Raw genomic sequence first — 24,565 nt, 5'->3', positions numbered from 1 at the left:
TGTCGACCGATCACACCCACCGTGTGCTTCTTGTCATGATTAGGGAAAACGAAAAAAACCTAGACAAATCAGTGGGTAAATGATGGACTAACAATAGTAAATTGCCATGCAGCATATGTACCGACCAAAAAACTTGTATAGATTATGTATATTTCATATGAAGCATTACACATTTTCTAAAATATCATCTTTTGGTTGCGCTTGTTAGTAGTAAATTGACTTTAATAGCAACATTTAAAAAAAAAAAAGAATGATCTATCAACTGCATAAATAGCACACATTTTGTCGTAAATCATTAAGAAAAACAAGGCAATCAAAAATTTACATATTATGTAAATTTACATCGAAGAAAATATTGATTGTTTTGCAAAAATGTTCACCATAAATGTTTTCCAATATGTTTAAAAAAAAAAGAACATTGCCAACTGCTTTTTAAAAATCAAAATTTTAATTTTAGATGCTTAGAACAGAGATTTGAAAAAAATGAATACTATAAATTTCAATAAAATTGTACAATGAAACATTAACTTCGTATTTTCTGAAAGAAACCTGATATCAATGACGTGACATTCCCAAAATTTTATCTATGTACTTTTTTTCAAAAGTGAACTTTTTTGAAAACCATTTTAAAAACTTAAATTAAGTGTTAAATTTGATAACTATTCTGTTTAAAGATTTTTTTATATATATTTTTTATAACTTTAACTAAATTAATAAAAAACACTTTTTTAAACGAAACAAAACACTTCGTGTTTAACCATGTCCATCAATCCATCCATCCATCAATCAATCAAATACAGTGGCATGTATATTTATAATTGGTAAGCCTGTACTTATGTCTACATTTTAAAAAGAAGAAAAGAACTACGTGTACTAGTAGTCTTTACTCTTTACAGAAATATTTGCAACTTACCACAGACACATTTTCTGTGAACACAACTGGGCTGTCACTCGTAAAGGTTTAAACACCTGTGGCTGTATGTGCATCTTAATATGTCAGGGAACTGGCACTTTTGACTGTGTGTACAATTTTTTTCAGGGATCAGAAACGATTCTGTAAAATAACAAGTAAGAAAATATTGTTAACTACAGAAAAGTGTTGTTTTTACTGCTGTCTGTTTGTGAAAGTATACGTTCATTTACTGCCTCTCAATTGTTTTTAATTTATCTTATTCTTACTAGGGCTATTCAATAAATAATGTTCTCGGTGCTCGGAAAGCAACAAAAAAGCTTTCCAATGATTTAGCCTTAATGATTTCACTTAAATATTCTATTTTAAATGAAACATACGTCCATAACATTTTTCCAATTTCTGATTGTTCTTAAAACACATTTTTGAGTATTGCCCTTGGTATACTGGAATATGGTAGATCCTTTGTTTTCCTGGACATGTTTCTTCTCTCTGAAAAGTGTTTTTTCAAGTTTGGAAAATGAAACAACTCAAAATGTGAAAAACATGTTTATCCCTAAAGTACTTTACTCTTGTGGATGTGGAAGTTGTCATGAAGAAATTAAATGTAGTGGATTCCTGATTCTGGTTCCATTATATCATTTTTGTTCACTGAAATCTACATGCTTATGTGTCTATAAAGCAGACATTGGTTGCTGTAAATTTCACATATTTCAGAGAATATTTCTTTGCGATTATTAACGAGCTTTACAGCAGCTTGTATGATGCGTTTAATTTCACTCTTGTTTACTGATTCATTACCATTCATTTATAAAGCAGTGTCTGGATTAGCCCTTGTTTTAAAGCTTCTCATAATGAAACTATGTGATGAAAAGTGGTCAGATAAACTGTTTCAATTCATTAAATATGCAATCATAGGAGAAAGTCAAGCTTAATGTCATATGATTTCTATATTGTATTTCATAGAGCTCGGGACATTATTTATTGAACAGCCTTCAATTATAAATTTTCCTTCAATAACAAAATTTAGTTCTATTCCTACGCTAGTTCGACACTAATTAATCTCGTTATAAAGGAGAAAGAGTCTGACTCATCTATTTCATATTTAAATGTTTTACTGGAGAAAGATGTTGATGGCAAGTTGAAAAACCAAAAATTATGATAAACGTAATGACGTGAACTTTCTTTAATTAACTTCTTCTATTTATCATAAAATGTCTATTTTGTTGTTTATTTCACTGAATTAATTTTTTTCAACTAATAATCAACATACTTGGAAGCCATAGTATTTATTAACAAACCTGAAAGTGGAAGAAAAAGACACGTGAAAATCCCTATCCAAACCATTTTCATGCGTTGCTAGTCGTTGTCTCTTATCTGCTCTCAAATAGTATTAAAAAGCCAGTGTATTTAGAGATCAAGTGCATTGGTTTGACTCTACTATGTTGATTATCAGCGTTCATTGGTAAGAATATAAGAATGTTCGACATCTGCAGAATATGAATGTAAATAACGAACATTATTCAAGCTCAAAATTCTAAACACAATATAGGAGAAGAGCGAACACCAAAAGCGCAGAGATTGGATCAGGTGCAATGGAGAAGTGAGCATCCCTTGCTGACCGTTCACACCCGCCGTGTGATTCTTGTCATGATCGGGAAATAACGAAAAAGAATTTGTCGACAATTAAATGTGTACGTAATTACCTTACAATTAGTATGAAAAACGTCAGTCAGCATTTGTCAGCAACATAAATTGTACTTGCTGACATGGACATTGTATCGATCAAAGAACTTATTAAATGCTGACTTACAACGAGACTGCTGATAATCTCGTTTCAGCGACTTGTTTGTCAATACCTTACCTCGATTAAAAAATTATTCAGACATAAAGCATCATATTAACTGATAGATATAAACTCCGTGTGCAGGCGATGAAGGTATATTGTTGCATAGTAGGGAAGTTGACGATTGAAAAGTTAAAGTCATCTCGTTAATCATAAAGTTTGGTTATTAGATTACCATTCACGTCTTTCTCAAGTAGAATATCTAATATGAAAGAGATGTATGAAATACTCTGTGGTATCTTTTATTTCATCCTCATATCGTATGAATTTTTCACACTAAATATTAGGCCATTATTTACACTCTGAGTGGTCGACACATTTTACATCCCCCCCTTTGAACATGACAAGTAACACACGGAGGGTGTAACCGGTTGGCAGGGGATGCTCACTCCTCCATGGCACCTGGTTATGTTTGCTCCGCTCTGTAATGTTTAATGGACTTTTGAGCTCGAATACTGTTATCTCCATAAATTCCATCGACATAAGAATGGAAATGACCATTGATTGACGATACATCGTCTATACACATGTACATTGTATATCTAAATGTCGAGTTGAAGGCCACAGCGAGTGTTTTCTTCTTTTCAAATATGAAATTTTGGACAAAAGCTACTTGATATAAATACAAACATATGTCAACTAATAATAACAAGGAGCCATGTGTAACAATGGTCATTCCAAAAGATTTTTGGGAGACGTTGTCCTCAGAAAACTATGGTGGCATATTTATGCCATCCACATATTTTTTTGTTAACATAAGATATCAAGTCTAGTCAAGATAACTATCGTATCAAGTCATGATAACTCTCTGGTTTGTCGTCAAACACCGACTTTTATCGTGTACAGTCAAGATAAGCTATCGTATTTTTGCGATAGCTATCTCGAGAAAACGAGATAATTTATCTTTTATCGCGATTAAAAGTTATCTCGTCATGTCAAGATAGCTATGGCAACAAAAGTGATAGCTTATCTTGACTTGGCAAGATATAAAGCCGGTGTTTGTCGACAAACCAGAAAGTTATCTTCACTTGACGAGATAGTTATCTTGACTGACATGATATGCTATATTAACAAAAAATTATGTGGATGGCATAAATATGCCACCATAGAAAACCTTATAAACAGCGTACATATTTTTTCAAATCAAAAACCAGTAAAATGTCTTCTTTCCTTGTTAAGAAAAAATGAATTGGGGCCTGTTTTATAATGAAAATAAGTATTATGTATTCATTTTCATGTTTTCTCTATACTTATTTCTATAAAAAAAAATTCAATAAAAAACGACATTACAGAAAATCTGAGTATATGTAATACACAAGCTCTAACGACTTCCCTTTGTAAATGATGCTATAAAGCTTTGAAATCAAAACTCATATGTTTATATCTATTTTCAGACTTACTTATTAAGAAAGAAGAAACTATTCGTATAGAATCAGTATTTTTCTACAAAGCATTTATTTTTAACCCTAAGAAAAATGAGATTTTTATTTTTTTTTAAACTCTATTACGAAGAAGGAACAAACAACGAGACCATTCCTAGTTTCCGTCCAGAATAAATTTTGCATTGTTTGAATTACAATATTTCCCAACGTTTGCCAGTTTACGAGAACAATATACAGAATAAAATAAAAAATATACAGAATAAAATAAGTGAAGCCTTGAGGATTTCAGAAATAATTGCTTTGGGTCCGTATGGAGATAAACATAATCCAAAATAAAGAATTCAAAATAGCATTTTGAGATAATTGAGAAAGAAATATTTTTTTAAATGTAATAATTTAGCCCTAAAGGGAGGTTAATATCATTTACGAGTAATTAATCAACACGAGAGAAAATGAAAGGTAGAGTAACATAATTCAGAATATCTTTTCCATAATGAGAAATAACCCCTTTTAATCCCATTCTCTAAATGAATCAAATAAAGTAGAAAGAACATTTCAAAAACGTCACAAATTTTGGTCAAAGTGGAAATAGAAAGGGTTGAAGATAGAGTTTACATTCTTCTCTTCCTAAATATGTTCTTTGAAAAGTCCCATTGTCATTTTTTTTAATAAAAGGTAAAGCAATATGAGCTGCAACTTTGATGTAGGAATTTTTTTTTTGCAAAATTGTAGATTACTATTTGAATGGTAGAAAAAAAGAATGTTTATAAACTTCCGTTGTTCATAGTTGTTCATATTTGGATGTAAGAGGTATTTATTGTAAGCTTTGATTGAATCAAAATTGCATTATTGTTGTCCTGTACAATAATGATTTCTTATATAGTACTGTATATTCGATTGTAAAGAAGTCTTTTTTCAGAAACAATTTAATGCTTTATTTTAGTCTAATTGATTACATACAAATTTATCATAATAACACATTTTAACAGCAAAATAAAACTTTCAAAAAGCAGGCCATATTGCTTTAAATTCAATATAAATACCGACATTGCAATAGAGCTAACGTAAGTTGTAACCTGTAAAAGTAACACTTTTCGCAGAAGTCCAACTTTGAATTTGATAACTTCACATTTCAATCAATCTGTAACGCTACTCATTAAAACATGCATATGAATCTAAACAATAAATTTAGTCATTTACAAGAGAGTTTAAATAGAAACAAAATATATCAAAATAATGTGCTTGTCTTATAGATTTAAAATATTTCATTAATGTTGATATCAAACTGCATGCTTTGTAGCTAGTAATTCGATTACGAGTTCAATAGAAATGTCCAGCGTCTAAAATGACGTGCAAAAACAAGACATTGCCCTTTTTCGAGTCGTTAATTTCTATTGTTTTCCCCATCGATTACAAGAATAATTGAATGTTCATAATGTGCTACACTAAACGGTCAGATTAATTAATTTACTCCATTAATTAATATTTTACGCAACCATTGAACGTTCTTGACGCGTAAAGCATTACGCCAATTGTTATGTAACCGATAAAGGCGTTGTGGCAACGCACTTTGAAAAAATTACGCACTTTGAAAAAATTTTTCAAAGTGCGTTAAAATTGGGACAAAATCAACGCACTTTGAAAAAATTTTTCAAAGTGCGTTAAATTTTGGACCAACTCAACGCACTTTGAAAAAATTTTTCAAAGTGCGTTAAAAGTCTACATCAATATATTTAACCATGGATACACTTAACGCACTTTGAAAAAAAATATCATATTTTAGTCATGGAAAGATTTTATTTATTTTCTTTCAAAAAACTAAGCCTAATCCTAACCTCAAAAATGAATTGATTTACTCCCGTCGAAAAGAGGAGAAGACGGGTATAAGATCCCTAAGTCCAAATCTTTATCTTTCCAATACATAGGTGTCGGTAACAAACGGGGGAGGGGAGCAATAAACCTAAAAAGGGTACGCTGCATTTTCAATGCTTATACGATGTAGATATATTTTCAAAATAAGTGGGGGGGGCTTAGCCCCCCATCCCCTCTCATGGCCCATCGGCCAGTCTCGATGCCTATGCTATACTCAAAGCATTCATATAATTATGTATTTACCTAACTGGTATGACGTTGAAAACTTTCAATATTAAATGAGTTTATTAAAACAGATGAATACTAGAAATTTTTAAGTACAGTAAAACGTATGAGAGAGAAAGAATTTTCATAGCTTTGAACAAATCAAATTGGCCCCTTTTTATTATGATAAATGCTAAGTTGCTTGAAGCTGTCCTCTGTTAGTGCCCCCTATACACCTGTACATCTACTTATCAAAGACTAGATTTAAAAAAAAAAAAGAAGAAACGAATTAATGAACTTAAATAATCGTCACTCTTTTTGTTCAAGACCCTTTTTTCACTTTTATTTTATCAAAACCTTAAATATTTAAAACGTCAATATCTCAGGTCCTACAGTGACTTTATCATTAAAAAGTTATCAAACCAGGATCTATTATTTATCATACCGATTATTTGAAGGAATATTGATCAATCTTTACATTTTTTTTCAAAGTGCGTTAATATGGTCGATATTAACGCACTTTGAAAAAAAAAAAAATTTTAAAGTGCGTTAGCTTGGTCCCAAATTTTAACGCACTTTGAAAATTTTTTTTCAGAGTGCGTAATTTTTCTAAGTGCGTTGTAACAAGGCGTAACGCCAAACGTCACCAACAACGTGCGTAATGTCAAAAGCCGTAAAACATCATAATTAAAGTTTTATTGCAGCCCGAAGTACCGGGCTGCTCTATACATATAAGTTTAAGTGTTGGTGTATGGGGATTGAGGTGGGAGAAGTTATTCAGAATAAAGGTTTTCTAAACATTAAAAAGATTGTTAATCAGAATGTCCTTTCCCTTTATAAATTACGAGATATATAATATATTTTCTTTCATGAAGTGAATCTTTAAAAATATATAATATGTTTTTCATATTTAATATATAAAGATGCTTATCATTTACTATCGAAAAAACGACAGCCCCCCCCCTTTTTTTTAGAACATCGAATTTTACTTATCGCATAAGAACGTACTCTACACAGTTCGTGTTTTTTTTATTCTAAAGTGAAATACATTTTTGAATTTAGGCGATGCATGTGTCTGGTTTCAGTTTATACACATGTATTTTATTCAGCCAACATTTACTTGAGAAATTGAAGTGTAAATGGGTATCGTTTTAGTTCGATTTTCATCCGACTATAAGTTTTCAAAATATTCTCGACTTAGTATCGTCTCCATCATTTAGACGCATGCCTTTTTCACACATATCGGACAGCTTAGATGATCGAGACTCATTTCCATTGTTTTCTTTATTTATTTCCCGGGGCGACAATTGATGGTTACATCAATATTTTCTTGTTGTTTTATTGAAATAGGAAATCATTTGAAACACAATGTTGTAGTCATTTTCTAAAGTTAACGTTGTTCCAAAGCAACTAGGCATCTGCATAAAAAAAATTGGAAGACTTAATTTCAAATCATGTTATGGGCAAAATGACACTTAGAAGATGAAAAAACTTTAACTTGCTATTCTTGCAACCGATATTTGAAAGAGAAGTCCACTTCTTAAAAAGATGAAATACGTATAATTTTAGTATATGTAAATATTTCTATATAATGTATTTTCAAATACGAATATATATATTATTTGAAAATGAATTTCTTTTTATTATTGAAAATAAATATTGAAAGGAAACTCCCTGGAGGATCAATACTTACTTGGGCATGAACCCCTATTACAGTCATGCAATTCAAATAAATTCCCGACACAATCCTTGCCCCCATATAGAGGAGGAATACAGGTGCGTGTTCTAGCCTGGGAACCATGACCACATGTAGAACTACAGGGAGTCCAGCTCCCCCAGGTGGTTAATGAACCATCAACTAGAATTAGTTCATTAAATGATTAAAATCTTTCAATAAGAAAAATACTGTCATGGGCATACATGTTCAAATGTTTCTGCCTTTTCAAAGAACTTTTTGTGGGTATTATCTTTTACCACAGCATATATTTCAATAGTTATTCCATAGGTAATTAAAGAGAGCAATTAATAACAAATGAATATAGAGAAATGTGAATACCAGGGCAATGAAGTACACCACAGGCTTCTACTTGTGTGGTATCTCCACTGCATGGATTAACATCAGATTGACAGCTTCGAACTCTCATTCTAAATCCCCCGCATGTGGCAGTACATTGTCCCCATGCCTGCCAATCACTGGTCTGTCCATGGACTATTGATAAATATTTTGATTAAGGGAATATTCAAATTAATTGAAAGATGTTTGATATGGCTCTGAAAACTGCAAATTAACATCAAATAAACCCTTATATACTGAATGGCTACCAGCTGTTGTTGATGTTTTCAATGGCAATGTGGTTGTTGTTGTCGTGGATGGTGCTGTTCTCGTCGTCGCTTTTGTTGTTGTGAGCATTGGTGTTGTTTTTGTTGTCGTTGATGTTGTTTGTGTTGTTGTTGTTTGGGGCGTTGTTGTTGAGGATGTTGTTGTAGTAGTTGTCGGTGGCAGAGTGGTTAAGGCTGTTTTAACTGAAATATATTTTTTTTAAATTATATGATTCGTTTCATGCAATAAAGTATATAACTGTTATAAACAATAATTAAATACTTGTAATTATATTTTTACAAAACAAACGCATTTTATTTAATTTCATGTTGAATTTTTTGTTTTTTTTTTGTCCAAACAATTGCTATAAGTTATTAAGGTTTTGTCCTGCCTGCTATCTTCATTGTCTTGCAAAAGAACAATGCGTATTTCAACTTACAATAATTTAATTACTTTTATTACAATTAATAGACATTTCTTAGAAATGAATTTCTGCTACTTACTTCGACTTCGATTTACAAAGTCAAGTTTTTCATTCACATACTTACCAACACAGTAACAATTTAACTGATAACACAGCGGTGTCTGATGGGACGGACATTGTGATCTACTACAATCATGGTCTGCATTGCAAGCTGGAGGTTTACCTGATCAAAAATGTATCCTTTAAATTAACTCATTTTATGATTCAAATAATATGCTTTCCTTTCTCGTTATAAAATTTTTTTCCAAATGAATGGTATAAACAAGTTTTTGTATCCTTAGACATATAATATATGTTATATATAAATTTTATAGCATTATCTATATCAAAGGTGAAGAAATAGAGGATAACTCAGAAAATTAGATCACTTGTGCATGCACATTTGGCACCGGCACATATGGGAGTGTATGGGTAAGTACACATGGAATGTGGACACGATTCCTCGGGGGAATGATCAGGATGATGATGGTGTGAACCACATTCTGTTACAGGGATGGCTATAAATATAATGAAGTTTAATGAAGACAAAAAAGGATTTGAGAAAGGAAAGACCAGAGCATTCGTCTGAGTAGATTTTGAAATATTCGATTAAAAAAGCCCTGATACATTGAGAAAAAAACACGAGTGTCTATTCAGTTTATAACATTTAAGTTTCTGATAATAAAAGAGCTTGAAAGTTCCTCAACAATTTTACAATGTCTTATCTGTTTATTCACATAAGTTAAAGCTTTCGTTCTCATATATTAAATACAACAACCTTTGTTATGAATGTATTCTTTTAAAGATATGATATTACCCGACATGCATTGACAAATCCCGCCAAGGCAGACATGTTTCAGATTATGCTCATGCCCACAATGCAGGCCAGTACACTGGCTATCTGAGAAACACGACCATCGATCATGTGGCCCTAGGAAACATGAAAACATAAGTATAAGCTTAGAAACAAAATACATTGTTTGTATCATATATTCTGTATGCATTTGTATTTTAAAATCATAATTAAACTTCACAGCCTTTAATAGATGTGTGTGCATTAAACATATGAATTTGGAAAATGAACTAGATGTCATGTATTGGAGACAAATGCTTATCGTGTAAATCTTCATTATCAAAAAAGGTTTGATAAATATCTTTCTAGTTTATCAGAACTAAGGGATGTTCAACCAAGAAGGAGACCCCTACATCCACTTACGCATACATCCACATGTATTGGTTGCCACGTGACAATGGGGATGACCTTCATCACATTCTCCTATATTACATTCGTCATCTCTAGTACAATATCCGGTCCTACCTGAAATGTGAAAAAAAATAAACTAAAAACTCCGAATTTGCAAGCAAACGCATAGTATTGCAAGCAGCAGCATATGATATTGCAGGCAACAACATATGGCACACCAGCCGATTTCCAACATTGCAAAGGTTAAGACTCAGAAGTAAGTTGCTATTACTTAATATCTGACAATCCTGATAAGTCTAAATTCGCAGTTGTCCTTAGGCAATTTGATACGCCTTAACATAAAAAAACAAGATATAGTATGTAAAGTAAATAACTACTGTGTTTGTTACTCACGTTTACAAATGCACTGTGAATTAAGGCAAATTGGATCATCGCCTGAGGAACAAGTTACCCTTGCACACTCTGTGTCGTCGTTACAAGTGGATGTCAAAATAATTATTCTTGCTAAGAAAAGATGTTAAAAATTAAGACTGTATTTATGTAAACATGCTGAAACAATAAAATTTAATATACTTTAAAAAATAGGCACAAATTGAAAAAAAAATTATAGGCAAAAAATTTAAGACAGAACTATCTATATGTTTTGTTGACCCTTTTGCTGAACAAGGATTTCTAGTTCTGGATTTTGTACTAAACATTCTGAGAGTTTTTATATATATATAAAAAAAAAACTTTCTGATATTTCTGTTATTCCAAGATAGTACATTCGTCCATTGTACACGGCAAACGGGATTTCAGGTTTATGAAGTTATTCATTTGCATGAATTCAAGTTAATATACGTATCTGGCAATAAATTTTCTTTTACCAAATGAGAGTAGAGTAAATAAAGTATTTAATCAAGGTAATTCCTTTCACCACTCAATATGGCAGTGTAATGACAATATATACAACTCATAAAACAAATGTAAATACAAGAAAATATTAGTACAAATATTTTTTTTATATATATATATTGAATGAGACAAATGAAACTCACGTCTACAAATGCACTGTGCGTTGACGCAACTCGGTCGTTCTCCACAGGAACATAGGGTTGAGGGGCATTGGACGTCATTGCTACAACCATCTGAGAGGAGAAAAGTTTCTAAAAGAAAAGAAATTATTTCAGTATTATATTGAATTACTAGTATGTTACACTTTAACGTTCTTATAGATCTGTAACTACATGTACAGGTAGAGCCCATATTAAAGTAAATATATTTTTAAATCAAAGTCATTTTGATTAATTCCATTATTTTTGATCTTGCTAAAGTTCTTGTTTAAAACTTATGTTGATACAGCAGATAAAAATCTAGAAACAGAAAATGCTCGTTTGAAATTTAAACTTTCTGAAAATTCAATGTACATAATGATAAATGTAATAATTGATGATCACTTTTCGTTGGAAACAGTTTTTTTTTGTTAGAAGCTTTGAAAAATCAACGAACGGTTGTTGTTTTGTTACTTTTTAGATATGCACCGTCTTCATTTAAAAGCAGCATCCTTTCTTGTTTTCAAATATAATATATGTTGAAAAGGAATATAATGAGTTTTACCAAAAGTGCATCGTAGAAACATGAAAAGGATATTCGACGCTCTGTTCAATAGATTTTGTCAAAACCGTAAAAAATGAGTTATAAGAGTAATAATAAAAAGTGAAGGAAGGAATGAGAGGAAATTAAAGACTATAATTTGAAGGCATCAGCTTAAATTCCTCCACTCGGTAACCTCTAGCTGCAGATCTGGTCAAAGACAAATATATATATAAAGCCCTAACGCAACAGATCTGCAGCTAGGTAACCTCATATCCAAACTTCAATACACCTCACTCAATTTTACAAACCTGCAAAGGAAAGCAATAATAGCCATATCCAAATCATTTTATTTAAAACTAATCGGTCTCTCTTATCTTGCGTTATTTACCTCATAGAAATGTCATCTGTACTTTCAATAAACACCTTCCCACTGAAACTGATCTTTAAGATAAAAATCATAAATTAAATATATAATTGCTTTAGAAAGTTGCAAAATATATGCTATTGTATAAAGACAAATTAGATGCTTAAGTCTTTTTTAAATTTTTTTTTATGTTTTAATGCGGAAAGTTTAAAGGAACGTCAAAAATGTTTTCAATGACTTTGCAAATACGAGGGATGATCAAAAAGTTCGCGAACTAATTGAATAACTTCCATAAAAGAAACAATATTTGGTTTCAATATTGACTATATTTTAAATCAATCCTCTCCGATTTTAATGCACATCAACCACCGTTCTACGCGTGCGCGAATCAGTGATATTGGCGGTCACGTGACCCCCTCCGTAGCGTTCTGTCACAAAAGTTGAAAGATTTTTCTGAGTTTTATATTTCTTTCCATGTGAGTTAATTTTTATGACAAGAACAGTTAATTTGTCAGAAATTGTCAAATCTCGGCAACAGAATGGGTGGATAAGAATATCCTTTCCAAAATTAAACATGGCGACCATTAAAAAACAAATCTTCTATCTCGGGAGAGACCTCTATTCAAGGTGGATCATAGAATTAATCATGCAGTTTATCATATCTAATATGTTTAAAATCTAAAGTAAACGATATCTTAGGTATTTAATAAACATATTATTATTCAAATATTCAACTATTTTTCAAAGTGTAAATTGGAGGTCTTTGATGGCAAATTGCTTAATTAAAACACATATCTTTTCAAACTTGCTTTCACTGGGCAAGATTACAAGTATCATTTTTAACCATCTGCCTTTCACTAAAACGATCAATCCAATTATTGATTGAATTTATAGGAACCCATTTATCTTAATAAACTGTGTACAAATTATTATATGATACTGCCGAGGGATTTTTAAGATATACAATAAATTGCGCAGTCGTTTGTTGAACGAGTTCGGCTGAGACAACCATTTTTCGTCAGAAGTGACCTACATAGTGACGTCACAAACAAGGAGAAAAATTATATTCAGCATAGGCTATTTATAGACCTTGTGTATGGCTATGTGTGTACCGAATTTCATTCTAATCTGATTTGTGGTTTTGTAGATATAGAGATAGTTCGCGAACTTTTTGATCACCCCTCGTAGCTTTTAATTATGATTTCTTATTACGAGCCGTAAAGGCTATTTTGATGCATGCATAATATTTTACAGATAAACGATTCATTTTAACACATATTCATCAATGTAAACTGTAAATGAATATTTGTTGTCAACCTTTATCAAAATCCAGATTATAGTAACATGTTATCTTAGTTCCCGGAAGGTACTATTAGAAGACTGGATTTGGATACTGTTCCAGTGAACTGTAGATGCACTTCTGCCTTGTGGTTCAAATACAGGCCAGGGAAAAATGTATCGCCCATATATCATAGAATTAATCATGCAGTACAAAAACATCCGATTGAAAACTTAATGCTTGAGTTAAATCTTCATTTAGATTTGGACTATGATTTTTCATCAAGAAATATGAAAAATATCAATTTACAATATTTTAATACCTTTGTGATTAAAGTCTCTTTCAATTATATGGTCAATTCATTATGAAAATAATTGCTAAACAATCTGTATGAAAGTCGTAAGTCAATCTTCGTCCGAACGACAGATTGAATTTGTAGACTACGTCATGTAATATTGACTATAAACTTTGACGTATGAGTATGGCAAGCCCTTTTACTATTTATTTGTAAAATATTTTTTTCTTTCAATATGTAAGAAATCTCTCTATCATAGTGTTTCACAAACACATCTTGTTAGACAGACTTTAGCTTTTTGTCCTGATTTTTATGCCCCCGGATCAAAAATTCTGGGAGTATATTGTTTTTGTCCTGTTTGTCTGTTGCTAAATAGTAAAAAGATTGTGTAAATACCTCTGCCTTTGAAACATTTTAATTTAGACTATGTCTTGGTTTTACAACAATGAATAATGTTCGAAAAAATACATGTAACTGAAGGTGTTTAACGTCTAGAATATACAATGATGTCTTCTGGTGTCATTTGAATGGAAAAAAATTAAATTATTTTGCTAATTTCTTAAAATGAGTTAAAGGTTTTTAAATCTAGTATAATTTGATAATGTATAGTCCCTGTGTGACATTTATATGTTGTTATGTTGTTAAGTTCTTAACAACCCTTTATAATTTGTCAATCGCCATATTTTACGTGTTTTATATTGACTTGGAATATATGCATTATACTTGCATAAATGAGTTGGAATTGATATATAAACAAATAGTTTTAATGATATATAACACTCATCATTTCACTATATTTTTCTTTTACATACAGAATAAATTGTCACTTTCTATGATCCTTGTGTTATGAACTTATTTGCACGACTCTCAGACATATTGCAGGTAAGTCGTACCTAATTTATGTATTATTGATACCAAGATAAGTATAAAGATCCAGAGATGGATAAAAAGTCAACTACTATATGATAGCTCATCAATTTCTGATTTAAGTTGAATCACATTTATATACATATTAAAACCTGAATATAGCTGTTATCTTTCACTGTAAATTGACCTTGTCTTACTTGTCTTAAATTTGTTCTCTGTCCACAAATGTGTACTTAAATGTTTCTAAATTTGGTCAAATACATGTTCCACAAATTTTGTTTCTATATATAAAGTATGATACACTTCGCTATAGCACTGACTAGACAGTGCCTACAAGTAGTACGAATAAATGTACATGGAAGGCAATGAAATATGGAGATAACAAAGACTATTCAAGCTCAAAAGTACTCTTAAACAATAGAAAACATGAACACAGCAAATACACACCTCTAAAGCATCAGAAGTTTGATCAGGTGCCATGGAGGAATGAACATCCCCCTTGTCATAATCAGAAAAAACGGAAAGTTATTTGCCTTTTTAAATATTATCATACGTATTTAATATACTGATAATTTATAAGTCGAGTGTGAAGTGCATGCATTAAAATGATTGATGTTCAGACATTTAAAGAAATATTTGTCTTGTGCAAAGGACTTCAAATCCGTCTTTCATAGATGGTCCTCTCTGAATTTTCCAAAGCTGGAAGCTGGTATCAACTTCTTCGCTCTTATTTATGTAAGGTTAACTTATTGGATTGTGATAAAGATTTTGAGTTCCAGAAATGCTTAATGATGTTTATTTGATGATACAAAAGCGGCAATCTTGTGAATACAGCAAAACTATTATTGCAATTTACGGATATAGAGAAGTATAACATATAAATTAATAATTTTTTTATACTTATAACGAATTACGTATAACGAACTACCCCGGTAGATAAATGTATAAAAGGTTAAGATTCTCATTAAGTGAACTACTTAAATTACAAGTTAAAATAATTTACTGGTTGTTTTATTTGCCATCCATATGTTTCAAGTTTTAAAAAATATAGTTTCAACAGGAACATCGCCGTCTTCTATTTAGCCAAACTCCCACATTTGAAATTTACGTACCTAGAGAGAAAGAGATAGTTTGAAAGTTTAAAATTTTCTCTTTCCAAAGATTTTGTAGTGAAATTTAAGGAAAAAAAATCTTTTTGCTTAACGAATGTAACATTTTTTCCTTTAGAAATGTTATGCATTTTTTTTTTTTTCAAACAGAAAGCTTTCTATTAAAAGCGATTGGAGACTTCAATGCTTACTTGGACAATAATCAGGATTGCAGACGTTTGCTTCAAATAAATGACCATCACAGTCTTTGCCGCCATGTTGAGGAGCGATGCATGTCCGCGATCTCACCTGGGTTCCGCCCCCACAGGAGGCGGTACAGAGAGTCCAGCTCCCCCAGGGGGTCAAAGTCCCATCCACTAAAATTCATTTTGCAATTATACAAAAGTTTCAACATAAAATGTTTCAATTTAAAAGAAAGAAATGTCTTGAAAAATTTTACATTCCTCTTAGGAACCTGATTCCACCCTCTGTTTCTCTAGCTTCCGAAGTTTTGCTCACGATTTGTGTTGTTTTTATTGATAAGATTGGCCACTTTTCGATATCTTCATGCTTTTTCATAATATCGACATTTCTATCGCAATTATTAAAAATGTTCACTTTGTGGTCTTTTTATTTTATTTAAGGAATGAAGAATATTTCAACTTATGTTATCCGATGTAACATAACTTGGGGCAGATTACGCTTGATAAACGGCGAAGCGGTTTATAAACAAGCGTATGATAACATACATGTAAGCTGAAATAAGCTTCATTTCTTATAATTTAATTTCATTGTAGACAATGAGACAATTTTTCCTCCAGGAAAAGGCTTCAAATTCAGCAAATTTAAAAGTAACGTCAAGCAGAGTGATACATTTTTGACGTAACTCATTGTGACGTAGGCAAGTTAAGTTATACGAAATGGATAAAATCTTTTTCCCAATCAAATGACGTTTTACAATTAAAATTAAATCATACTTTTTTATCTTTCATTCTTACTGTTAAGCACCATGAAAATGTACCAGAAATTAAACACCTGGACAGTGAAGTGCTCCACAGGGCTGGATTTGTGTTGTTTCCCCAGTACAAGTAACACCAGCTTGACAGCTTCGAATTCTGATTCTCAAACCCTGGCATGTAGCAGTACATGGTCCCCAAGCTTGCCATTCATTGAAATTTACATCAACTGAAGATAAATTAAGTGAACCAGTTCGCATTTATTGATGAATATCAGGGAAACATTCAAAACACTAGAATAATAATGTTTTTTCCAGAATCATTCATTTTGCATAATTTGTACTCTATTTAAAACTTGTCGAAAATTTAATGTCAAAAGGGCATCAATTTTCTATGTTTTATTGCATGGCATAATAGCCATCGCTTTTATTATCTTGGCAATGCGGTGGATCGCTTTCAAAGTAGAACGTTTAGGGGAGTGATCTATCGGTCAAACCTAGTTTAAAATTCGACCAAAGTATCAATCTTTTTCTTTTAGGTATGGCGCTAAAGGTGAAGTTATGCAACATACCATATAGTCCATTTATGCATGGATTTTTCCTCCTTGCATTGACTTGCAAAGTGTATTACCTCAAGCGTTATCCTTTTTTTCTTTTTTGGTTCGCCCGTTTTCTGTCAATCAACCATTTTTTTTTACAGTTGTTCTTTGAAAAATGCTGTATTTTTCATGTTCTTTAAAATTTCAAAAGATGTTTAAGTTTATATCAACTCATGTACGCAAAACAACAGATAAGTGTATATCTTAAAAGAAAGAAGAAAACATGAGTCGCCCGCGTGGAGCAGTGGTTAGAACGTTTGAGCATGAGTCGTGGATTAAAGACTTTAATTTTACGTTCGAATCCCACTGCAGGACGTGTAAGCCAATTGAAGGTCAGAGTAAGTGCTGATGCAAAAAAGGTCCCTCAATAGCCCTTTGTGCTCCCAGAATTTGCAGCCCTCATAGTGGTGAGGTCTCAAATATTTCAAAGGGGCGTTGAAAAAAAATCCAAATAAACATGGAAAACAATAGGTCATTGATATCCGGCAGTGAGTCATATTTCATCTATTTAAGCAAACCGTTTATTGATGCTGTAGTTGTTGTCGTAGTTGTTGTCGTTGGTTTCGGTGTACTAGTTGTTGTCGTCGGCTTAGTTGTCGTCGTTGGTTTTGGTGTAGTTGTTGTTGTTGTTGTTGTTGGCATTGGAGTTGTTGTATCTTAAATATTATAGACCAAATTAGTATCTTTAATATCTATATCATCTTTAATAAAGTATAGACTTTACAGCGATTTAAGCATATATACCTATTCTCAGTTTACAACTGCTAATTGTCCTCTCAAAAATACTTAAAGTAAAAGATCATTCTCCTTCTTTACCAAAAGATTAATTACACTTAACAAAGCTGAAATATGATTTATATAAATCTTGTTAGGGTGGGTTTTTCCCTGTCCCGATAAATAAAATGAAAATATGAAAATATACAAAAAGTGCGTTTTCATTTTCTTAGCTGTTTTGCATATTCCTACAAAACTCATATAGGATCATTTTTTGCAAATACTCACCGACACAGTAACACTTTGATTCGTGACATAACGGTGATTGGGGTGAAGAGCAGTGTTCTGTTCTACAATCGTGGTCTGAGTGACATGATGAGGGATTGCCTGTCCAATTATATGTTAAAGGATATATATAGATACCGGGTTTATTCTTTGAATATCTGCATAAAAAATTGCATTTATTTCACGAAGAGGTAATATATTATCTAAAGTGGCTTTATCTATTATATTTCTCAAAATAAAAATAAATTTTTAAAAAAAATTAATTTTTCTCATGTACAGGATCAGCAGTGTGGGCAGTACGGGGAAACGTGTTCCAAAGGAGAAAATTCACGAAAATCTTGTTTTACACAACGTTAATTACTTTTTGTTTGCAATTAAAGTTACTTATCCACTCTAATGCAACGTTTGAACAAAATTTTTCAAATGGTTGAACTCATTTAAATCGACTGTCTATATATCAAAAAATATTTTTTATTCATTATTCGACTGACATGCAGTCAAATCTTGTTATTTTGAACTCGATGGGACCACAGAAAAAATTGAAATATCCTCAGTAAGCAAGCAAAAAGTAATTCGGACTTTTAATTTTCCAAATGACCCCTATATATCCATGTTATCCCAGATATCGATGTTTGAGATATCAAAGATAAACTGTAGTTATATAAAAGAAATCAGAATAACCGCAGACCTTACGCAGACCCTTTGCTTTAGGTCTATGAAATAACTTACGTGTACAAGCGCAAACAGATGCTAAGCATACTGTAGAGTATGGGGAGGTACACATGTCGGTGGCGCACGTCTCATGATGATGTCCATGACGTCGATATCTTGCTTGACATGAAGAATGGGGATATTCCACGTCTGAATTGTAAAGTGAGATTTAAGGAAGCTGTAAACACTAACAAAAAGTGCTTTTTGGACTTGGAGAAAATATATCATATAAAGGTGTGGATATTTAGACTATTCAATCAATTTCAAAATAGTGTACCTGCCTTACTTCTGCAGGAAAATGCTCAAACACAGGGGATTTTGCATTAACAGAAACACTGTTGTTTACTTACTTTGGGAAAATAATGAAAAGAATGAATTCAATTGCTTATTCTTGGTCTAATGTAATGCTTAGCATACTAAAGTCTATAACAAATTGTGTAATTAATTGTAAATAACCATTTTTTCTATCTCACTTCTAAGGGCAGATCACTATACCAGCATAGAAATACCCTACAATTAGAACTCTTTAGTGTGCAGTGTTTAGAGCTTCCTTAAAAACGATAATATTTGAAGAAATAAATCTGGCAGTTCCTATAAAAAAAATTAAACGTTTCTTGCAGAAATATCCAAAAATAGGAAAAATGACAATAAGGTCATAATTTTCCTGTATTATGCATCTTTTTAATCTCGGACAAAAACGTTATCAATACATGTATATGAAATTAAATATTATATGATATAATGGAAAATTAAGTTGAACAGAGTCCTTGTTTCCTGCAAATATGTAAAGAACACAAAATTATTTTACAGTTACAGAAAAAACGTTCAAAGCGTAAGAACATGAATATTAGCTGGATGCTGAAGATACAAATAAAATCTTACCAGACAAACAGATACACTTCCCACTATGGCATATTTTAGGTTTGTGGTGGTCGTGCCCACAATGTGTATCACTGCAGCTTGCATCGCTGCTACAACTAACATGGTCATGTGGTTCATCTAAATAGAGTTTATTTATCTTGTTCAAAACAAAATCACTTCATCAGAATTGTAAGAAAGGGTACATTACTACAATTAAAAGCAATGGTTACAGATATGAACGAATCCAAGTTGATGGACTTTTCAAGTCGGACTACTCCACTTATGCTTTGGAAAATGTTTACGTACTTACGTGGACATCCACATTTGTTGTTGGCAGCATGACATACTTGAGGTTTTTCTGATCCACAAACTCCTATATTACAGTCAGAATCTCTAGTACAGTACCCGATTCTTTCTTGAAGAAAGCATTAAAAAATTAAATTAGTCTACGCTTTGTATACTTGAGGTTATGCAATTTTTAAGTTGCTGCTCTGATTAGTCAAGAGACATCATTTTAAAAGTTTCAAAATAGATTCCTTTGGCATTATCAATATATGAAGAATTGAAAGTTATAGCAAAGGTAGAAAAAGTTCTGTCTAAATAATGGAAAACGTATTTATATATATTAATTTTATCGTACTTTTACCATATACATAAAACGTTCTTTCGCAGAGGTTATATGATAAAAAAAAATCTAACTCTCCGAAAGGGATATTTGATGGATAAATGCTATTATCTTAGAGCAATCAGTAAATTCAAATATTGAAGTATATTATCACCAAATCATTCTATCAACTCACTTTCACAAATACAGTTGCTATTAACACAGCGATGGTGTTCGACTTCGGAACATGGGATATTTGAACAGTCGGAGTCATGGCTACAACCAGACGAAAATAGAAATGCCTCCACTGAAAAAAGAAGTTTAAATATAAGGGGAAAATGTCCATTTTACTAATTATTTTGTATTTAATTGATTAATATTTTCAATGTCTTACAAAATGGGCGTGTTATTTATGGTCAAAGAATCAGAGAGAGAGAGAGAGAGAGAGAGAGAGAGAGAGAGCGAGAGAGAGAGAGAGAGAGAGAGAAGCAGCTCTAAATTTAAATGTGAAAATATGGTAGTCATGTTCAGATATTTAGATTATCAATTATACGCTAGTTCAGAGCTAACAATGGCCTCTGTGATCAGATGCAATGGATAAGTGAGCATCCCCTGAAAATCGGTACCCACCCTTTGTAAGTCTGTTGTCTTGATCAGGTAAACTGAAGAATATGAAAATTCAATTCTAATAATATGTATTTTAAAAATCAGTCATTATTCGGGCTAATAACAGACTGTATTTGCAACCATTTTCGACCAAAAAAGTTACGTTATGTTGTTGAGTTTTAATGAGATTGTTGAAAACTTATACTTTCAATCTGTTATGCCCATGTAATTGTTTTTTGTTTTTTGTTTCTTTTTGCTCTGTCCTTCTGTCTGTCCGTTTGTCAACAAAGAACTTTATCCTTGTCCATGCATTTTATTTCACATGTTGAAATCTTGTGACAGGATCTTTCCTGAGGCACCATCTTATATGATCTCTTTACCTTGGAGTCTAATTCGATTTTTTCCAATTTCGCAAAACTTTAAACTAGGCCACAATTTTTGAACAAAAAGGGCTATGGCTTTCTTACTTAATCTGTGTGTTCATTTTGATAAGGCCTTTTTGGGGTACCAAGATTTCTTACTATTTATTTTTACCCGTATATTTGCCATCTTATTAAAAATTCTAACTTTAACCATAGCTTTTGAATGGTTGGTTCATGGCTGTCACAGATGTACTCTTTGTAACAAAAACTTTCTATGAGGGACAATTTTGACTCAATTTCAACTGCTTTTTTAAAAACCAATTTTAATGGGTTTTTTTTCATTCCTACTTAAGGCAATTCAAATGATCAGCAAAAATTTGAACATAATTTGATGATTTACAAAGGAGATACAGAATTTCAAATTCTTCATCATGTAAACAAGGCTCATGTCTTGTTTTTGGTTACATATAGAAAATATCAAAACACAGGATTCAGCAAATCTCTAGAAACTTTCTAATCGTTTTTAGAATTAACTTCTTTACTGAAAGTCGCCCGCGTAACACAAAGGTTAGAGCATCTACTCTAGAGTCGCGAAGTAAGGAGTCAATCCTTACGTCGCGGTTTCGAGACGATGCGTTGTGATGATCATTAAAAATACCTTAGTTATGTATTCTCGTAAACATAAAAATAATGGGTTAATAAATTTGAAAAATTTAGCTGAAACTGTGTCCATTGCTCTTTAACATTGGCCAAAATCTTTTAAATAGTTAATGCTAAAACTCTTGGGTTTAAACAGGTTTGGTCCCAATTCTTTAAGGCTCTTGGATTAAAACAGTTTTGGTCCCATTTATGTTAAACACCTATTCCTTGCGACAAGACTTTTCTAATGGTACCATTTTTTATCTCTTGACCTTTGACTTTACTTGAACACCGTATGCAAAAGTGTTTCAATATTGAGTACATGTACTTGTCTAACTATTTTTGTATTATCACATTCATGGTCACATTATGTTTCTTATTTATTAATAATATTATTCTTACTGTTCTTTAGTTTTTGTCATGAATTTTGTCTATTTGAATTTTTCTGTAATTTTATGCACAAATGTTACATTTAAGCAGTGGAAATGTATAACTTATTGCAAAATACCTATATTTTCTTCTTTCTTATTTTCCTTAGAAAAGTCGTACATGCACTATAAAAGTTACATGTATAGAAGGCGATGTGCTATTATCTCTATCATTTCACAGTGTCTGACGCATATATTTCATATTTGGGTACTTTACTTGCAAAAGACGTCAATGGTAATCTAACAATCAAGCTTTATCATAAACGTGATGACTTTACTTTTCAATTGTCAACTTTCCTTACTTAAGCAGTAATATACCTTCATCATCTGCATACGGGGTTTATATCTCTCAATTGATTCGATACATACGCAAGAGCATGCTCTACGTATGCACAATTCTTAAAGCGAGGTAAATTATTGACAAACAATTTGATGAAACAAGAATATCAGCAGTCTTGTTTTAAGTCATCATTTCATAAGTCTTATGGTTTTTCTTACTTATTGTAAGGCCATTATTTAAACAATGAATTGCCGATGGATTTTCCGTTATTTCCCGATCATGACAATGAGCATGCAGAAGGGGATGCTACCCCTCCATATCACCTGATCCCACCTCTGATGTTTTGGAGGTCCGTGTTTGCTCTGCTCCTATTTTGTGTTGTTTAAGGGACTTTTAAGCTTGAATTTTGTTCGTTATCTCCATATATTTCATGTACAGTACTAGTATGTATATTGTGAACCCCTAATTCCAGACTATAAACATTAGAGTGAATTGCGAAGAACTGTTTCCAAGTAATTTTGATCAAAAGGGATTTAGGGCAAAAACACAAAATTTGCATATTACCTGCAACTGGAAGAAAAAGAATCCCTATCCAAAACATTTTACGTATGTTAAAAATCATAATGGCGGTCGTAATTCCTTTTATCAATTTCAGGCGAGAAAGGTCATTTTCAATGTCACAGGATTGCTCTTTGATAAGGTATAGCAAATTTTCGCGAACAAGTCATATTTTTTAAAGCATGATTTTTTGTTTTTTGATATATCTATTACGTGATGAAAACCTTTTTTTTCATTTGAGGAACAGAGATATATAATTCTATTTTTTCTGTCGTTTTCGACTGTCAATAACTTTGCTGTTATCCTCACGTTATTATCACGTGTGTCTACAACAGAAATGATTTATATTCAAATTGTACAACATTTTTGGATAACGATTTATGTGTATCAGGCAAAAAAGCTGGAGTTCATTAAGTCCATTTTTGGGTTCTACACAGAAAAATGAAACTTATCATTAATTAAGCTTTTCACCCCTTTTAATGACTTTTTAAAGATTATGACATGACATCCAGTTTTTTGAAATTTTTTGATATACTGTATGTAGATTGTATTTGCTGATAAGGTCATTGCATCGAACTTAAAAAAAAATTACTTACGAATGAGAATATTCATATTTTTATTCATGAAATTGTCATTTGATAGCTTAATTGCCTTGTTTTTTAAACATGATACATGTAGTACTTAGAGCATGATCTTTCGTATCGATTCAATTGAAAGACGTTAACCCCCAAATACAGGTGATAAGAGTATATTGCTTCATAAGTAAGGAAAGTTAACGAAAGAAGAATTGAAGTATATAATCACGTTTATCATAAAGTTTTGCTATTAAGTTACTATTATAGTATTTTCCTAGTGAAATATCCAAATGAAACATATCTGTCAGACGTTATTTTGATTAAAAAAGTAACTTTTGTTAATCTATAATAAGTCTGCCATATATCTACAGGTGAATGTCTGGTAGGCCACAGTAAGTATTTTCTTCTTCGCCTATATTATTTTTAAAATAAATCTCGCTTGATATGAATACGAAAATCCCTTATGTAATAATGAATATGACTGTACTAGCATTACACAGTATTACTTACAGTGATATACATTTAGAAAAGAGTTTTTTTTCTAATCAAGGAGTAAGGCATGGTTATGGTATATCTTGGAATATTTAACAACGGTTTAACATTTCCTCTCCATTAAATAATTTACGAAGAGGGAATGTCATTTCAGATCAGTCTAAATTGGTCCCTCTTTAAAAGTCAAATAAACAAATAAAAGTGCTGTAAGGAGGTAATTTTGTGTT

General features: G+C 31.7%; 1 protein-coding gene across 1 annotated transcript; it reads right to left on the bottom strand.

Moving 5' to 3' along the window:
• Positions 1-15,569: 15,569 nt before the first annotated feature.
• On the bottom strand, positions 15,570-23,361 carry LOC134266014 (coadhesin-like). The gene is made up of 10 exons (XM_062748232.1): positions 23,278-23,361; positions 20,595-20,705; positions 20,105-20,209; positions 19,816-19,932; positions 18,952-19,083; positions 18,226-18,324; positions 17,742-17,879; positions 16,705-16,854; positions 15,882-16,046; positions 15,570-15,693 (listed from the first exon to the last, which is right to left on the bottom strand). The coding sequence occupies exons 1-10, from the start codon at positions 23,333-23,335 to the stop codon at positions 15,686-15,688; spliced, it is 1,083 nt and encodes a 360-aa protein (XP_062604216.1). The 5' UTR covers positions 23,336-23,361; the 3' UTR covers positions 15,570-15,685.
• Between the last annotated feature and the right edge of the window lie 1,204 nt (positions 23,362-24,565).

Source organism: Saccostrea cucullata, unplaced genomic scaffold (genome assembly GCF_032062105.1).
Source record: "Saccostrea cucullata isolate Sc308-1 unplaced genomic scaffold, CSIRO_AGI_Scuc_v1 ctg275, whole genome shotgun sequence".
NCBI lineage: Eukaryota > Metazoa > Mollusca > Bivalvia > Ostreida > Ostreidae > Saccostrea > Saccostrea cuccullata.
The sequence above is the reverse complement of the archived record's forward strand: the minus strand, read 5'-3'. Positions and strand labels throughout refer to the sequence as shown.

Bases quoted from the DNA above. Each gene is read 5' to 3' on its own strand.
- LOC134266014 (XM_062748232.1), bottom strand. From the start codon at position 23,335: ATGATTTTTAACATACGTAAAATGTTTTGGATAGGGATTCTTTTTCTT. The intron at 20,210-20,594 runs GTGAGTTGATAG...GCTTTCTTCAAG, and splicing joins TAGCAACTGTATTTGTGAAA to AAAGAATCGGGTACTGTACT. The intron at 16,047-16,704 runs GTGTTTAATTTC...AATGAATTTTAG, and splicing joins TGGAGCACTTCACTGTCCAG to TGGATGGGACTTTGACCCCC.